Source organism: Camarhynchus parvulus, chromosome 15, assembly GCF_901933205.1.
Source record: "Camarhynchus parvulus chromosome 15, STF_HiC, whole genome shotgun sequence".
Lineage (NCBI taxonomy): Eukaryota > Metazoa > Chordata > Aves > Passeriformes > Thraupidae > Camarhynchus > Camarhynchus parvulus.
In genome coordinates this window covers 2,239,216-2,251,209 of record NC_044585.1, presented here as the reverse complement: position 1 = coordinate 2,251,209, position 11,994 = coordinate 2,239,216, and the positions used below count along the sequence as shown (strand labels likewise).

The window sequence follows — 11,994 nt, the reverse complement described above, 5'->3', positions numbered from 1 at the left end:
ACTGTGTGGCTTTTAGCAAATGGTGTCCTCCCCTGACACTGGCCAGGGCCTCTTCTTGCCGGTTTAATTATTCTAAGACGCAGATATGACAAGCTGATTACAACATTGGTAAATGTTTATCCTGCTTGGACTGGGAGCACTGGCCCTTACTCACACTGCTACAACCCCTGAGTGCTCCTGTTGTGTGAGGAGTCAGTGCCACCAGCTTCTCTTCCCTCTTCACCTCTCTGAAAAGCAGCTTGGGCAGGGCAGGTTTTCCTCCTCTCCAGTCTACACCAGGCCTTTAGAAGTGCAGCTCAGCCATAATGCCTCTTCTTGCCTGCTAGAAGAGTTACAACTGCTTGAACAATTTCCCAGATGCAGGAAATGAAGTATTGGAATATTGGCATTTTGTGTCCTTGCTCACACCCAGTTCTTTACAGAGGCTCAGAGTTTTTCCAGAATCTCTCAGAAGCCTCTCTGTAACAGTGGAATTAACCCACTGTGTGCCAGAGCACAATGCCACATCTCAGTGGACACGGAGCTGATGAGCCTGGAGGAACCAGAGGGGAAAGGAAGATTTTTCTTTGAGCTGAGGATGGAAGGAAGGACATACATGTCAACTCTGGACCTTCCTGGAGAGGTTTCTATACACTGTCTGTGACCAGTTTTTAACATCTGGTTGATCAAACAGTCCCTGCAGGGCCCTGTTCCTCTTCCTCCTCTTGACTGTGTCCCTCTAGAATACTCCTACTGCTGTCTCATTTTCATCTGGCCTCTCACCATTGTTCAGTGCTGTACAATGGAAAAAGCAAGCCTTAAATGAAGATAGAGGTAAAAAGCAAGCCTTAAATACAGTGAGAGGTAAAAAACAAGCCTTAAATGCAGATAGAAGTAAAAAGCAAGCCTTAAATGCAGGTAGAGGTTTTATTTCTTTTCCTAAAGAAGAGGACAAGATGCATCCCTCCACCTAGGACTTGAACAACACGAAATGTGCCTTTTTCCAGACCCAGTATAGAGCTCACCCAATACCCTGGACTTGGAGGGATTTTGTTTTCAGAGATGCCCTGTGTTGCACTTGTGTGACCCTGGATCCATCCTGGATCCTGGAACTGCAGAGTCACAAGTACTTCTTCAACCTTTATTCCCAATCCATGCTAGTTTGTGGCAGTGTTAATGATTTACCACCTCTCCCCTCTTGTGGGCAGCCTTTAGTAGCAGGGGAGAAGTAAGGCAGGTTGAACACAATCATGCTGTAGAAAGACATGCATAAGGAAATGAGGTTTTAATGTCTTGTAAGACAATAAAAACTTCCTAATTGGGAACCAGTAAGTTTGAGAAAGAACCAAACCAAATAAGAACCTTTCAAATAATCAATTACCTAATATTTTCTTTTTAAAACACTTCCAATGCTTCCTTTTTTGCCCCTGCATTTTTGACCACAAGAAGGAATGTATGTTGGTTATTAAGGTGGCACTGTGCAATCAATGATCTCATGCCTTGAAACAATAAACTTTATCTATTTTTTTTTGGTAATGTAATGATTGACCTGGGAGGAATGGCTGTGTTGGGAAAGTTCCCTGCTCCTGGCATTAGCTTTTGGCACTGCCACAAGTACTCCTGGAGGATGATGTAAAGATAAAATAGCAGGAGCCTTAGGGCTGTGAAAGAAACTGCTGCTCAATATTGAGATCCTTTTGCAAAATTTATTGTGCAGCATCTGCATCAGTTGGTAGTGAAGATCTCATCTCCAGAACAAGACAGACACAGCATTCCTTGAGCCCAACAACACTGCCCCAGAAGGTGAGGCCTCCTCTGTCCGTGCCTCTTCATTCAGTGAAAATCAATCCAGGCACAATCAGAAGGATGTGTTTCCCTAGTCACTGCTTTTATTTCCTTATCAGAAAACTGTAAAGTATGAAGAAGACAAAAAACTCTCATGTCATATAGCAATGAACACAGATGTGAAGCCATTTTTACCAGGTTTTATAATGAAAATGTGAAGTATTCAGAGACCTGGAAAGAGAACAGTCACACACATGGATTAAATTCCCTCTTCTCTGTCTCCTCAGTACCAGTCACTCTCAGGGCTCAATCCCACTGAAACCCAGCGTTCTCCAGGCTGAAGAGACACTGCACAGTCACTGCCAATGAAGAAGGAGAATCTGCACTCTGGATTTGCCCACTCATTATTTCCTCTCCTCTGCTTTCCTTGCTCATTGCTTTCTTTCAGTGCTGACATATCCCTGTTTTTCCCAACAGAAGAATCTCCAAGATTGTAAACATGGGGGAACATTGCATATTGATTCTGCCTGCTGATGGGCAAGGCACTCTTCTTTCACTGGATTAAACAGCTAAACACTTCTCTTCCTGTGAACTGAAGCTTCTTCTCTGGGAAAGCTCATCAGCACTGACCCGTTAATAGGAGCAGATAATTTCAATGTCAAAGCTCTGTCTTCTTTGCAAGTTTGCTGTACCTCTGGACCTTCCAGAGTCCCTTCTGCCAACTGTGGAGTCCTGGTTTTGCCAGGAAAATAGCAGATCCTGTGTTTTCAGTTTATAACTGCAAGCTTGGAGGGACTAACAAAGATCTTATTTTCTCTACAAACTGTGTTTAATTTTTTTCTGCAGAGGAATTAATTCAGCTCATAGCTCAGGAGCTGGAGAGAACCACCAAGTTCATGCTGCACCCTGTACTGAAGGTGATTTTTTGGTGGATTCTCTCTTGCTTAGTGAGACTTTTGGGCACTACAGTTATAAAAGAGTAAGATATGAAGTGGAGGGTTTGTTCTTAAAGCCTAGTGACAGTCACCACTGAGCAGTGACTCTGCTCTAGGGCTGCCTGCCCCTTCTTTCCTCGGTAGTTCAGGCGGTTGAACTCCTCCTTGACCTGCAGCATCGTCTTTCCTTTGGTCTCTGGCAGCACCAGGAGTACAAAAATAGCCATGGACAGACAGTATGTCAGGAAAATGATGAAACAGAAATTGCCAAGACCTTCCTACAGGAAAACAAAGAGAAAAAATGTGTTCATAAACATTTATCTTGATTTCTTTCTCTTATGATATAGAGTGTCTGGGTTTGTATTTACTAAAAGAAGTTGATCAGAGACTAAATGGATATAAATCCTGCTTCAAATGACATCTGACAGTGTCAGTGCCTCTGTCACTGCATCTGTGCTGCCTGTGTCACTCTAACTTGTGTAGAGTTTGAAGCATTTTGTGGGTTTGCTACACTTCCAGTAAATACCTGATTAAAATGGAAGAGGCCATCAGAACTGCAATTAATTTGGGCTCTGTTGCATGAAGTGTTGATAAGAGAAGCATGCTCTGGGCTCAAGAGGTGTCTAACTTCCTCTGAACTGAAACAAACACCTTACTTTGCTTACCACAAGGAAAGGGAACACAAGCCCAAGGATGAAGAGCTGGATCCAGTTTACAACACCATTAAAAACATAAGCAGCTGGTCTGTATGACTGAATAAATATTTCTGTGATCAAGGGGCATACGACTCCACCTGAAAAAAATATTGAAAAAAAAGGGAAGCTTAGAAATTTTGCAAGATGCTTTCGTACCTCATACTTCATTTTGCTGCATAAGTTCATGGCTTTAAGTGGTCTGGAAGTGTCTGAAGTGGTGCTTGCTCTTCAGTGAAAAGGCACGTGGGAATGCAATGGGAAATGAATTTTACCTTCTACCATAGTATGGAGGGAAATACCAACACCTGCACTGAGTCAGAAGTAGGGATTCATGCCTGTGGTGGAACAGCTGTGCCTGGGGTATCTCCTAAAGGCTGCAGTGAGGAAGGAATGAGTGATAAATGAAACCATTCCAGTAGAAAATACCAACCTGGCCCAATGCCAAAGCTCATGATGAAAATAAAGACAAGTGCAACAGAGCAGTATGGTACCCAGAAAAAGGAGTCCTGTGGTAGGAAATGAAAAGCAAATAAAATCAGAAATTACAAGGTTATTTATCTAGCTCCATTACAAATGTTCATCACTACTAAGAATGTCAATGTTTAACACAGATCTATTTCCTCTACTTTCAGAAATGTCATGAGATAGCCTTGGCAGTGATCTTGGTTGTGTAAAGCTACTGTCTTCAATCCAGATGTACATGGCTGGGAACAGACCTCTATGAATATGATGGTTAGCCCCAAAAGTACTTCTACTCACTAAAAAGCGATTTGTGGGGAGGGAAATAGTCCTGAGATCTGTCAGACAATAAAACATGGGCACAGCTCTAATGCATCAGAGGGCTCTTACCTGCAGTGAGAGTGTGACTGTGAGCAGCCCTAGAGCCAAGGCCATCACGGCGTAGTTCTTCCACAGCAGAGTCTTCCTCCCTGCACGCTCGATGAGGAAGCCCTGCAAGCAGGAGGAGATCTGCCAGCTCCCAGGGACAGCCTGAGGGCAGCCTGAGAGCTGCTCCACCTCTGCCTTCACTGGGGGGCCTGAGCAGCACCAGGAGCTGGGAGGGGCAGGGCTGCAGGGAGCGCTGTCTGGGCAGAGAGGTCAGAGCTGCTGTCCTGCAGGCAAAGGAGAGCCAGGCGGGAGAGCAGAGGGGGAATGCTTACACTGCTGGGATTCCTACAGCCCTGGTCCTACTGACACTTGACATCTGCCCTTCCTCCAGGGGGGAGCTGGGACCCCCAGGTCTGGCCCAGAATAGGTTGTGATTTTGACAGAAAGACTGTCAGCTCTTTCCAGAAGCTCAATAGAAATGTCCATGTTTGCAAGGTGTGGGGAGAGGATTTTATCTGATTGGCTCCATGGTTGAGTTGTTGCAAAAATTTGACTCCTGAAGCTCCATTTACAGTATTTCTAAAGGTCAAAATGAGCAATGTACTAGAGCAGAACAAAATTCAGCTGAAATGCCACTTACACACAGAACTGTGGAGAGGATCTCAGTGGTCCCAATCCCCAGGGAGACATAATGGGTTTGGGCAGGGGGAATTCCAGCCTTTGTAAAGATACTGTATGCATAAGAGTAAACCTGGAAAGAATAGACATTTGTGAAAGCTGCGCACATGTGGCCATGTTTATATTAGTGTCTGTCTTTTTGGGCAGAAAATAACTAAGCAGACCTTAACAAAATAGAAAATAATCTTATCCTAACAGGGTAATCCATAGAAATGCCTTCAGAAGACACTTGGTAAAACACAGCTCTGGACTTATCCCAGGTCCCAAACTTCCAGGGGGAAATGTTGTAACAAAGAGTACCAGCAGCTCCCTCATTAGGGCAGTGCTGCAGTCACTCCCAGCCCCTTGCAGAGGTTACTTTAGCTGAGGAGCCTGCCAGCCACGCAGGGGCAGAGCAAAGCCCTGCACGTACCACGTTGGCCCCGAGGAGCTGGATGCAGGACACCACGAGGAGCAGGGTGATGAGCTGCCAGCGCACGGCTCTGTCCCGCAGCAGGTCCCAAACGCTCTTCGCCTTCTCGCCACCGATGGCTCTCTGCTCTGACATCATGTCATTGATCTCAGCCAGATGGTCCCCATCCCCCCAGAGCTGCTTCACAGCTGCAAGGAGAGGAGGAGAGGTGACCAAGCTCACCAGCACAGACATGAGTCCAGAAGATGATTTCCTGCTTTGCAGAGTATCTTATTAGAACTTCATGCTCTTTTCTTGTGTGAACTTCCTAGAGATCTGGGCTCAGATATGACACAGGTCCACATCATTGCTGTCTGGTTTTACCCATAAATCTTAACATGACCTCACCCGTGGCCACATTTCTCTTCACAGAGAAAAGCAAGGCACAACTTCCCAAAGATTTTCTGGGATTCACATTCTCTGAACCTCAGAGAAAAACAATTCTTATCTCATTTACACCCCCTGTGTTTTAGAACAAGTAGAACGCATTGTAGAAGATTGTTTACCTAAAGAGAATTGGTCATTAGATTCTAGTGTAAGTATTTTAATTCATTAACCAATTAAATCCACGTGTGTGTCAAGACTGTCAACTGACAGTCACAATATTCTGTGCAGTTAAGTACTTGTGCAGTTTAGATGTAAAATAATATAGTGTAATGTAATATAGAATAATAAATAGTATATATTTAAATATGGTATTTATTGTAATAGTATTTTTACAAATAATACAAATATAGTATTATTTGTAATATAATAGAGTAATTAATTAACCTTCTAATATCCATAGAGTCCTCCTCATCATTTCTCCCTTTGTCGAGGTTGCTTTAATTTCTGATACTCTCCTTTGGCCAATAGCTGCTGACAGTCTTTCCATGTAAGTCACACTTACATTCTTACCAATCCTTCCCTGAACACCTTCCTGCTAAAGGTGCAGTTCTAATGCACACTCCAAAACACAGACAAGATAAAATGATCACACATATAAAAAATAAGTTTATGTTAAGCAGTTCTATCTTTTGATAGTTAAGTACCTATTGTATTTGCAGGGAACGCCCCAACGAAGGCAGGAATGATGCATCTGACTCCATGTTCTCAGAAGGCTAATTTATTACTTTATAGTATTATATCATGTTAAAGAATACTATACTATACTATGCTAAAGAATACGGAAAGGATACTTACCGAATGCTGAAAAGATAATAATGAAAACTCCTGACTCTGTCCAGAGTCCTGACACAGCTTGGCCCTGATTGGCCAATGAGTGAAAACAACTCACACCAGAATCCCATGGAACAATCACCTGTGGGTAAACAATCTCCAAACACATTCCACATGAGCACAACACAGGAGAAGCAAATGAGACAAGAATTGTTTTCCTTTTCTCTGAGTCTTCTCAGCTTCCCAGGAGAAAAATCCTGGGTGAAGGGATTTTATCAGAAAATGCGAATGTGACACAAAGAGAAGAAGCTGACTTTCATTTAAGCTGAAGGTACTTTCAGAGCCAAAGCACCAAGAGTCTTTTTCCCATCTGCACCTTTCTTCCATGCTCACCTGGGTCTTTACGGTATTTTCCCTTTTTTCCCAAAATGAATGCTTTAAGGCCCATTTCCTTACCTTTGATGCACCCCTCCTTGTCCTTTAGGTCAATGAGCAGGTAGCGGGGAGAGTCTGGGAAGAAGGGGAGGGTGAGAAGCTGAACAAGGACAGGGACTGCATTGGCTGCCAGCAGAATGGGCCAGAGAGCCTCCACTCCAAGAACTTCTCTGGAACAAAAGCAGCAGGGTGAGAGGGGCTGAGTGCTCATGTGAGCAGAGGCAGACCCAGGCGCTGCTCAGGGCAGCACAGCAAGGTCACCCGTGTCCTCCTGTGTCCTCCCTGTGTCCTGAGGGCTCACAGGTGAGAAAAATGCGTATTTTATGATTGGCTTTTCACAAATATTAAAATTAATATTATAAGTGTTGTGTTAGAAAGTAATGCTGTATTAATTCTCTTAAGTAGTGTGTTAAATATAGTTTTAGGTTATAACATAATGTTAAAATAGAAACTATGCTATGTAGGATACTTTTTTTCTAAGGAAAGGACTTGCACTGAGATAGCAGCCACAGGACACCTAAATCTTTCAGAGAAAGAGAATTTATTGCCCCACTATCAGGAGAAATGAACTTCTTCCTGCCTCGCTTGGGCAGGATGATGCCATCAGGCTTATGAGGCGGAAGCTGACACTGACCAGACAGAATCCTTTGTTTGAATGGAATTTATGCCTCATGTATGAGGTGTATGAATATGCAACAAGCTATTGTTTTTAAGGGTTAATCCTCTGTTAATGTGGGTCCTTTTTCTGGCTTATGCTGCCCAGAAAAGGTACCCGGACGTCCATAACTCTTTGTTTCTATTGTCTCATATTGTCCTAATTCAATTTGTCCAAATTATTATTACTCTAATTATATTACTATTTTTATAACCATTTTATTACTATTAAACTTTTAACATTTTAAACCCAAGTGACTGGCGTTTTTCACACAGGAACTGACAATCCCAACACAGGCGCTGAAGGAAAACCTGCAGGGGCTGATCCCTCTGCTTCTCATCCAAATACGCTCCATTATATTATTACAAGATCTGATACTGACTGCCCCAAATAGCAGCCCCTGGGCACAGGAATGCATTGATATATGCATGTATTTTAATAACAGAAGAAATTGGGTATGTTTCAGACTCTCTTACCTGAGACCCAGAGCAAATCCTACAAATTTTCCAAGAGCAGAGAAGGTGGAAGCTGTTATGGCAATCAGCCCGCGGAGCTTCCGTGGGGCACATTCCCCAGCATACATGATATGGACATTCTGAGTTAAACCTGCAGGGACAAAGGGCTGTTAGGGCCATGCAAACCCTCACAAGTCTGGTGTTTTGGAGGGGACCACTCTGGACAGTGCCTATGGGGTTGGCTCTCAGATTCATTTTTATCTGCGCTGAGGATGTGGCTGCCTGACATGCAGCATGTGCCCCATATCATGGCCTTATGCCTTTGCTAAATATTTCACTAAGTATGGGCCTGTGGGAAATCTGTCCTTCAGCAGGCTGGCCTTCTCTTACATTGTTTCCTACAGCCTCATATACAGACAGGGCTGTGGTTACTCCCTCTAGTCTTAAATGACATTTTTTAGTAGCTATGTGCCTTATTTTCTGCTTGAAACCACCAAGTTGGCAAATGCTCTACATTCTATTTGCTCAGTGAATTAATTAATTTTTATCCTCTCAATTTTTTTTCTGGTTAGTATTATCTTTATCCAACTGCTCAGAGATCAAAAGCACTGGCAGAATGTAACCTTCTGAGGCATCTGGGAATTAGAATGGAAAATTCTAATTGAATTGCTTGAAAACCATTCCCTTGTCTGTAATGTGGAGGGCAGCATCAGCCACAGCAAAAAGCAGTAGGAGCCACAGCGGCCAGTTCTCTATTGAGTGAGCATGCTTCCCTGAAATATTGTATGTTTTGGCTTTTTCAGAAGTTGGCAGTACCTTTTGTATGGACTGGAGATAAAGATACAAGAAAGAGAAATGGAGATGTCATACATTACTGATGTAATTATGTTTGTGGTTTCTCATTTAGTTAAAAATGCTCTCAGCTATCATGCTCTCTGCAGAATGTAGTAAAAAAATCTGTGATCTGTTTGCTCAGGTTGGTAAGTCCTTGTGACCCTCAGTCACTGCTCTTCCCACTCTTTGATATCACAGATAGGAATGGCAATTTACCTCCACAGACTCCAGAAAATAACCTTCCAGCAATGATCATCTCAAAAGATCCACACAGCCGGCTGAGTCCCATCAGAGCTGCACCCAGCAGAGCAGGGATGTTGGAGAGCAGCATTGCCTTCTTCCTGGAATTCAAATTAATGTGAGCATGAGCACTGCCCTTGCCTCACTCACAGCCTGACAGGAGTGGCACGAACTGTACCATGGTTAGACTCAGTGCTGGCTTCTGGGATCAGCTGAAGTAAATGGGAAATGGCAATGGGGAAATGTGACGGTGTTCACAGGGGTCCGAGGATGAGGGAAGAGACGAGGATCTGACTCCATGTTCCAGAAGGCTTGATTTGTTATTTTATGATATATATTATATTAAAACTATACTAAAAGAATAGAAGAAAGGATTTCATCAGAAGGCTAGCTAAGAATAGAAAAAGAAGGAATGAATAACAAAGGCTCGTGTCTCAGACAGAGAGTCTGAGCCAGCTGACTGTGATTGGCCATTAATTAGAAGCAACCACACGAGACCAATCACAGATCCACCTGTGGCATCCCACAGCAGCAGATAATGATTGCTCACATTTTGTTCTTGGGGCCTCTCAGCTTCTCAGGAGGAAAAATCCTAAGGAAAGGATATTTCAAAAACGATGTCTGTGACAGGGAAACTTGTCACAGACTGATCAGTCAGTTGAAGGTTTTGATGCCTCTGGTGGAGTCAATATCTACACTGGAGAACAAGCTTTGTGAGTGGCTGTCTCTGAAATTCTCTTTAAAATGCATGTACTTCTTGTATGACTTCCCTGGACTGGATTTGCTTTGGACTTTATAAGGGAGAGGGTATGATTTGCCTTGTGATCATTGGCAGATTTTCCATTCTGCTTCTTCACTATACTGGTCTTTAATTAGAAACCCTGGGCTGCTCCCAGTTCCACATTCTAGCAGTGTTTTTCCTGAGACACAGTTTATTTTTCAGTTTATTTTTCTGCGGTAGTGAGTGTAAACAGAAGGGCTGGTGTAACTCAGCCTACCTTCCAAACTGAACACACAGGTAGCCAGCACAGGAGGAGCCCAGGAGCCCCCCAATGCTGTAGATGGACACAATGAGGGACCACATCAAAGTAATCATCTCTGCACTGGGAGAGGAGCCATATCTCTTCAGCCAGGTCTCATGGATGAAACTCTGGATGTACTTTAAAAGAAAAAAAAAAACCAATGGACTCAGTCAACATGTTTTTGTATAATTGCACTGCTTTTTTAATTATCTTACCTGCTTAATGGTCTTTTTGATACATTTCTATCAATAACCTTTGTTGAAATCTCAGTCCCAATGAAATGAATGGGAATTTTGCCATTAACATCCCTGGAGCTGATGTTTTAGCAATGAGATCCAATGAATAAATATATCAATATTAAATACCAATTGTGAGTTCTAGTAAGGGAATAGTAGGCTGGTCCTCTGTTTCTGTGCTAAACCCAGATTTTTCCTCTCCTTGATCTTTTGCTGCCATTCCCACTTGTCTGTGGTGATAGTATGAGCTCAGTGTCCTTGGTACCATTCAGGATGACAAACACTTTCCCCAGTTTTCCTTTTCCAGCTGCAGGTAGCAGTGCTGACCTCAGCTCTAGAGAGCTACAGTCCTTCCCTGCCCTATTTCACCTTACAGCCACATGAAAATAGCGTGGGTGGTCAAGCACATGGTACAAGGGACTCCCTGAGTGATGGAGGGAGCAGAATGCCCTGGGAGCAATTCCACTCAGTAGGGGCAAAATAGCTGACTTCATGGATATTATTCACCCTTCCCTTTCCCAGTTCTGTCACATCAGACAGAAGTTCAAACCTCATGACACACAAGAGCAGTAGCAGCTACTCTTAGAACAAAGAAACCACGAGAAGTCTAATTCTGAAAGCACAAGTAAAAATCCATTGCAAATAGAGACATGAATGCCTGAGAACAGTGGAATGCTGGTAGCTCACTCTTTGAGCTCTCCATGCTTACCTCAGCAGGAGAATTGATAATGGAAACCTGCAATCCATAGTGGAAGGTTCCAGTCATGCCCAGGACAAAAGCCAGGAGAAAGAGGTTGCAGCTCATTTTCTTGCAAGAAATAAAACCAGCAAACAAACAGGTGCAGCTATCCAGACATGCCTCCAAATGTGTTGTATTTTCCTTGGGAGCTCTAACAGTCTGAGCAATGCCACACACCTGCCTCCTCTGAGACCAAGGAGCAACAGGAAAGCACAGCTGCTGAAGCACAGGGCAGTGAGAATGCTGAGTAGAGGCAAAGCTCACAGATGCCTCCCAGAATCCAGTTACACACTTCAGTGCTTCAGCCTTCAGCTTTTGCCATCTTAATCTGCACTGTCATAGTTGTGGGAGCATAGTGCAATGTGCAAAAGCATTTTGTGAACAATCCCATCTATTTGTCCTTTCTCCTCCTCCTTTCCCACTTGTTATCTCACCTAAATGAATATTTTGCCCAGTGACTTGGCTGAGACTAGATAAACATTTGGGGATTGAAGGGCATTCCTTCTTTCATAGTTTGTTCACTTTTTCTTAGAACTCTCTGATAGGAGTTGTAAGAATATAGGACTGCAATGGATGCACCTCAACCCCTGCCACTGCCACTGCTCCCTGTTACTGGGGATATTCTGGCCAGCAACAGGAGAGTGATGCTGCACCTCTGTGCCTGGAATATCTCATATTCAAACAATGATTGCCAAGCACTGACAAGCCAGTTTCTAATCAGGGGAATGTCATTGCTTGAATGGACATCAAACCTCTTCACACCAACTTGCATGCAAAGGTAGTCACCCCCACTTGCAGTCTAGGTCTTTCCTGATGCTTTCTTTGGCTACTTTGGAAAAAGTTCATTTTTATATAGCGAAAGAGGAGCC

The 11,994-nt window shown here is 43.5% G+C and overlaps 1 protein-coding gene across 1 annotated transcript; it reads right to left on the bottom strand.

The window, feature by feature from the left end:
• Positions 1 to 2,770: 2,770 nt before the first annotated feature.
• On the bottom strand, positions 2,771 to 11,191 carry LOC115909459 (solute carrier family 2, facilitated glucose transporter member 11-like). Its single transcript, XM_030958820.1, has 11 exons — positions 11,096 to 11,191; positions 10,127 to 10,287; positions 9,105 to 9,229; positions 8,076 to 8,205; positions 6,966 to 7,114; positions 5,313 to 5,500; positions 4,863 to 4,973; positions 4,244 to 4,345; positions 3,825 to 3,900; positions 3,365 to 3,492; positions 2,771 to 2,977 (listed from the first exon to the last, which is right to left on the bottom strand). Exons 1-11 carry the CDS (start codon positions 11,189 to 11,191, stop codon positions 2,771 to 2,773), a joined length of 1,473 nt encoding a protein of 490 aa, XP_030814680.1.
• Positions 11,192 to 11,994: the final 803 nt, after the last annotated feature.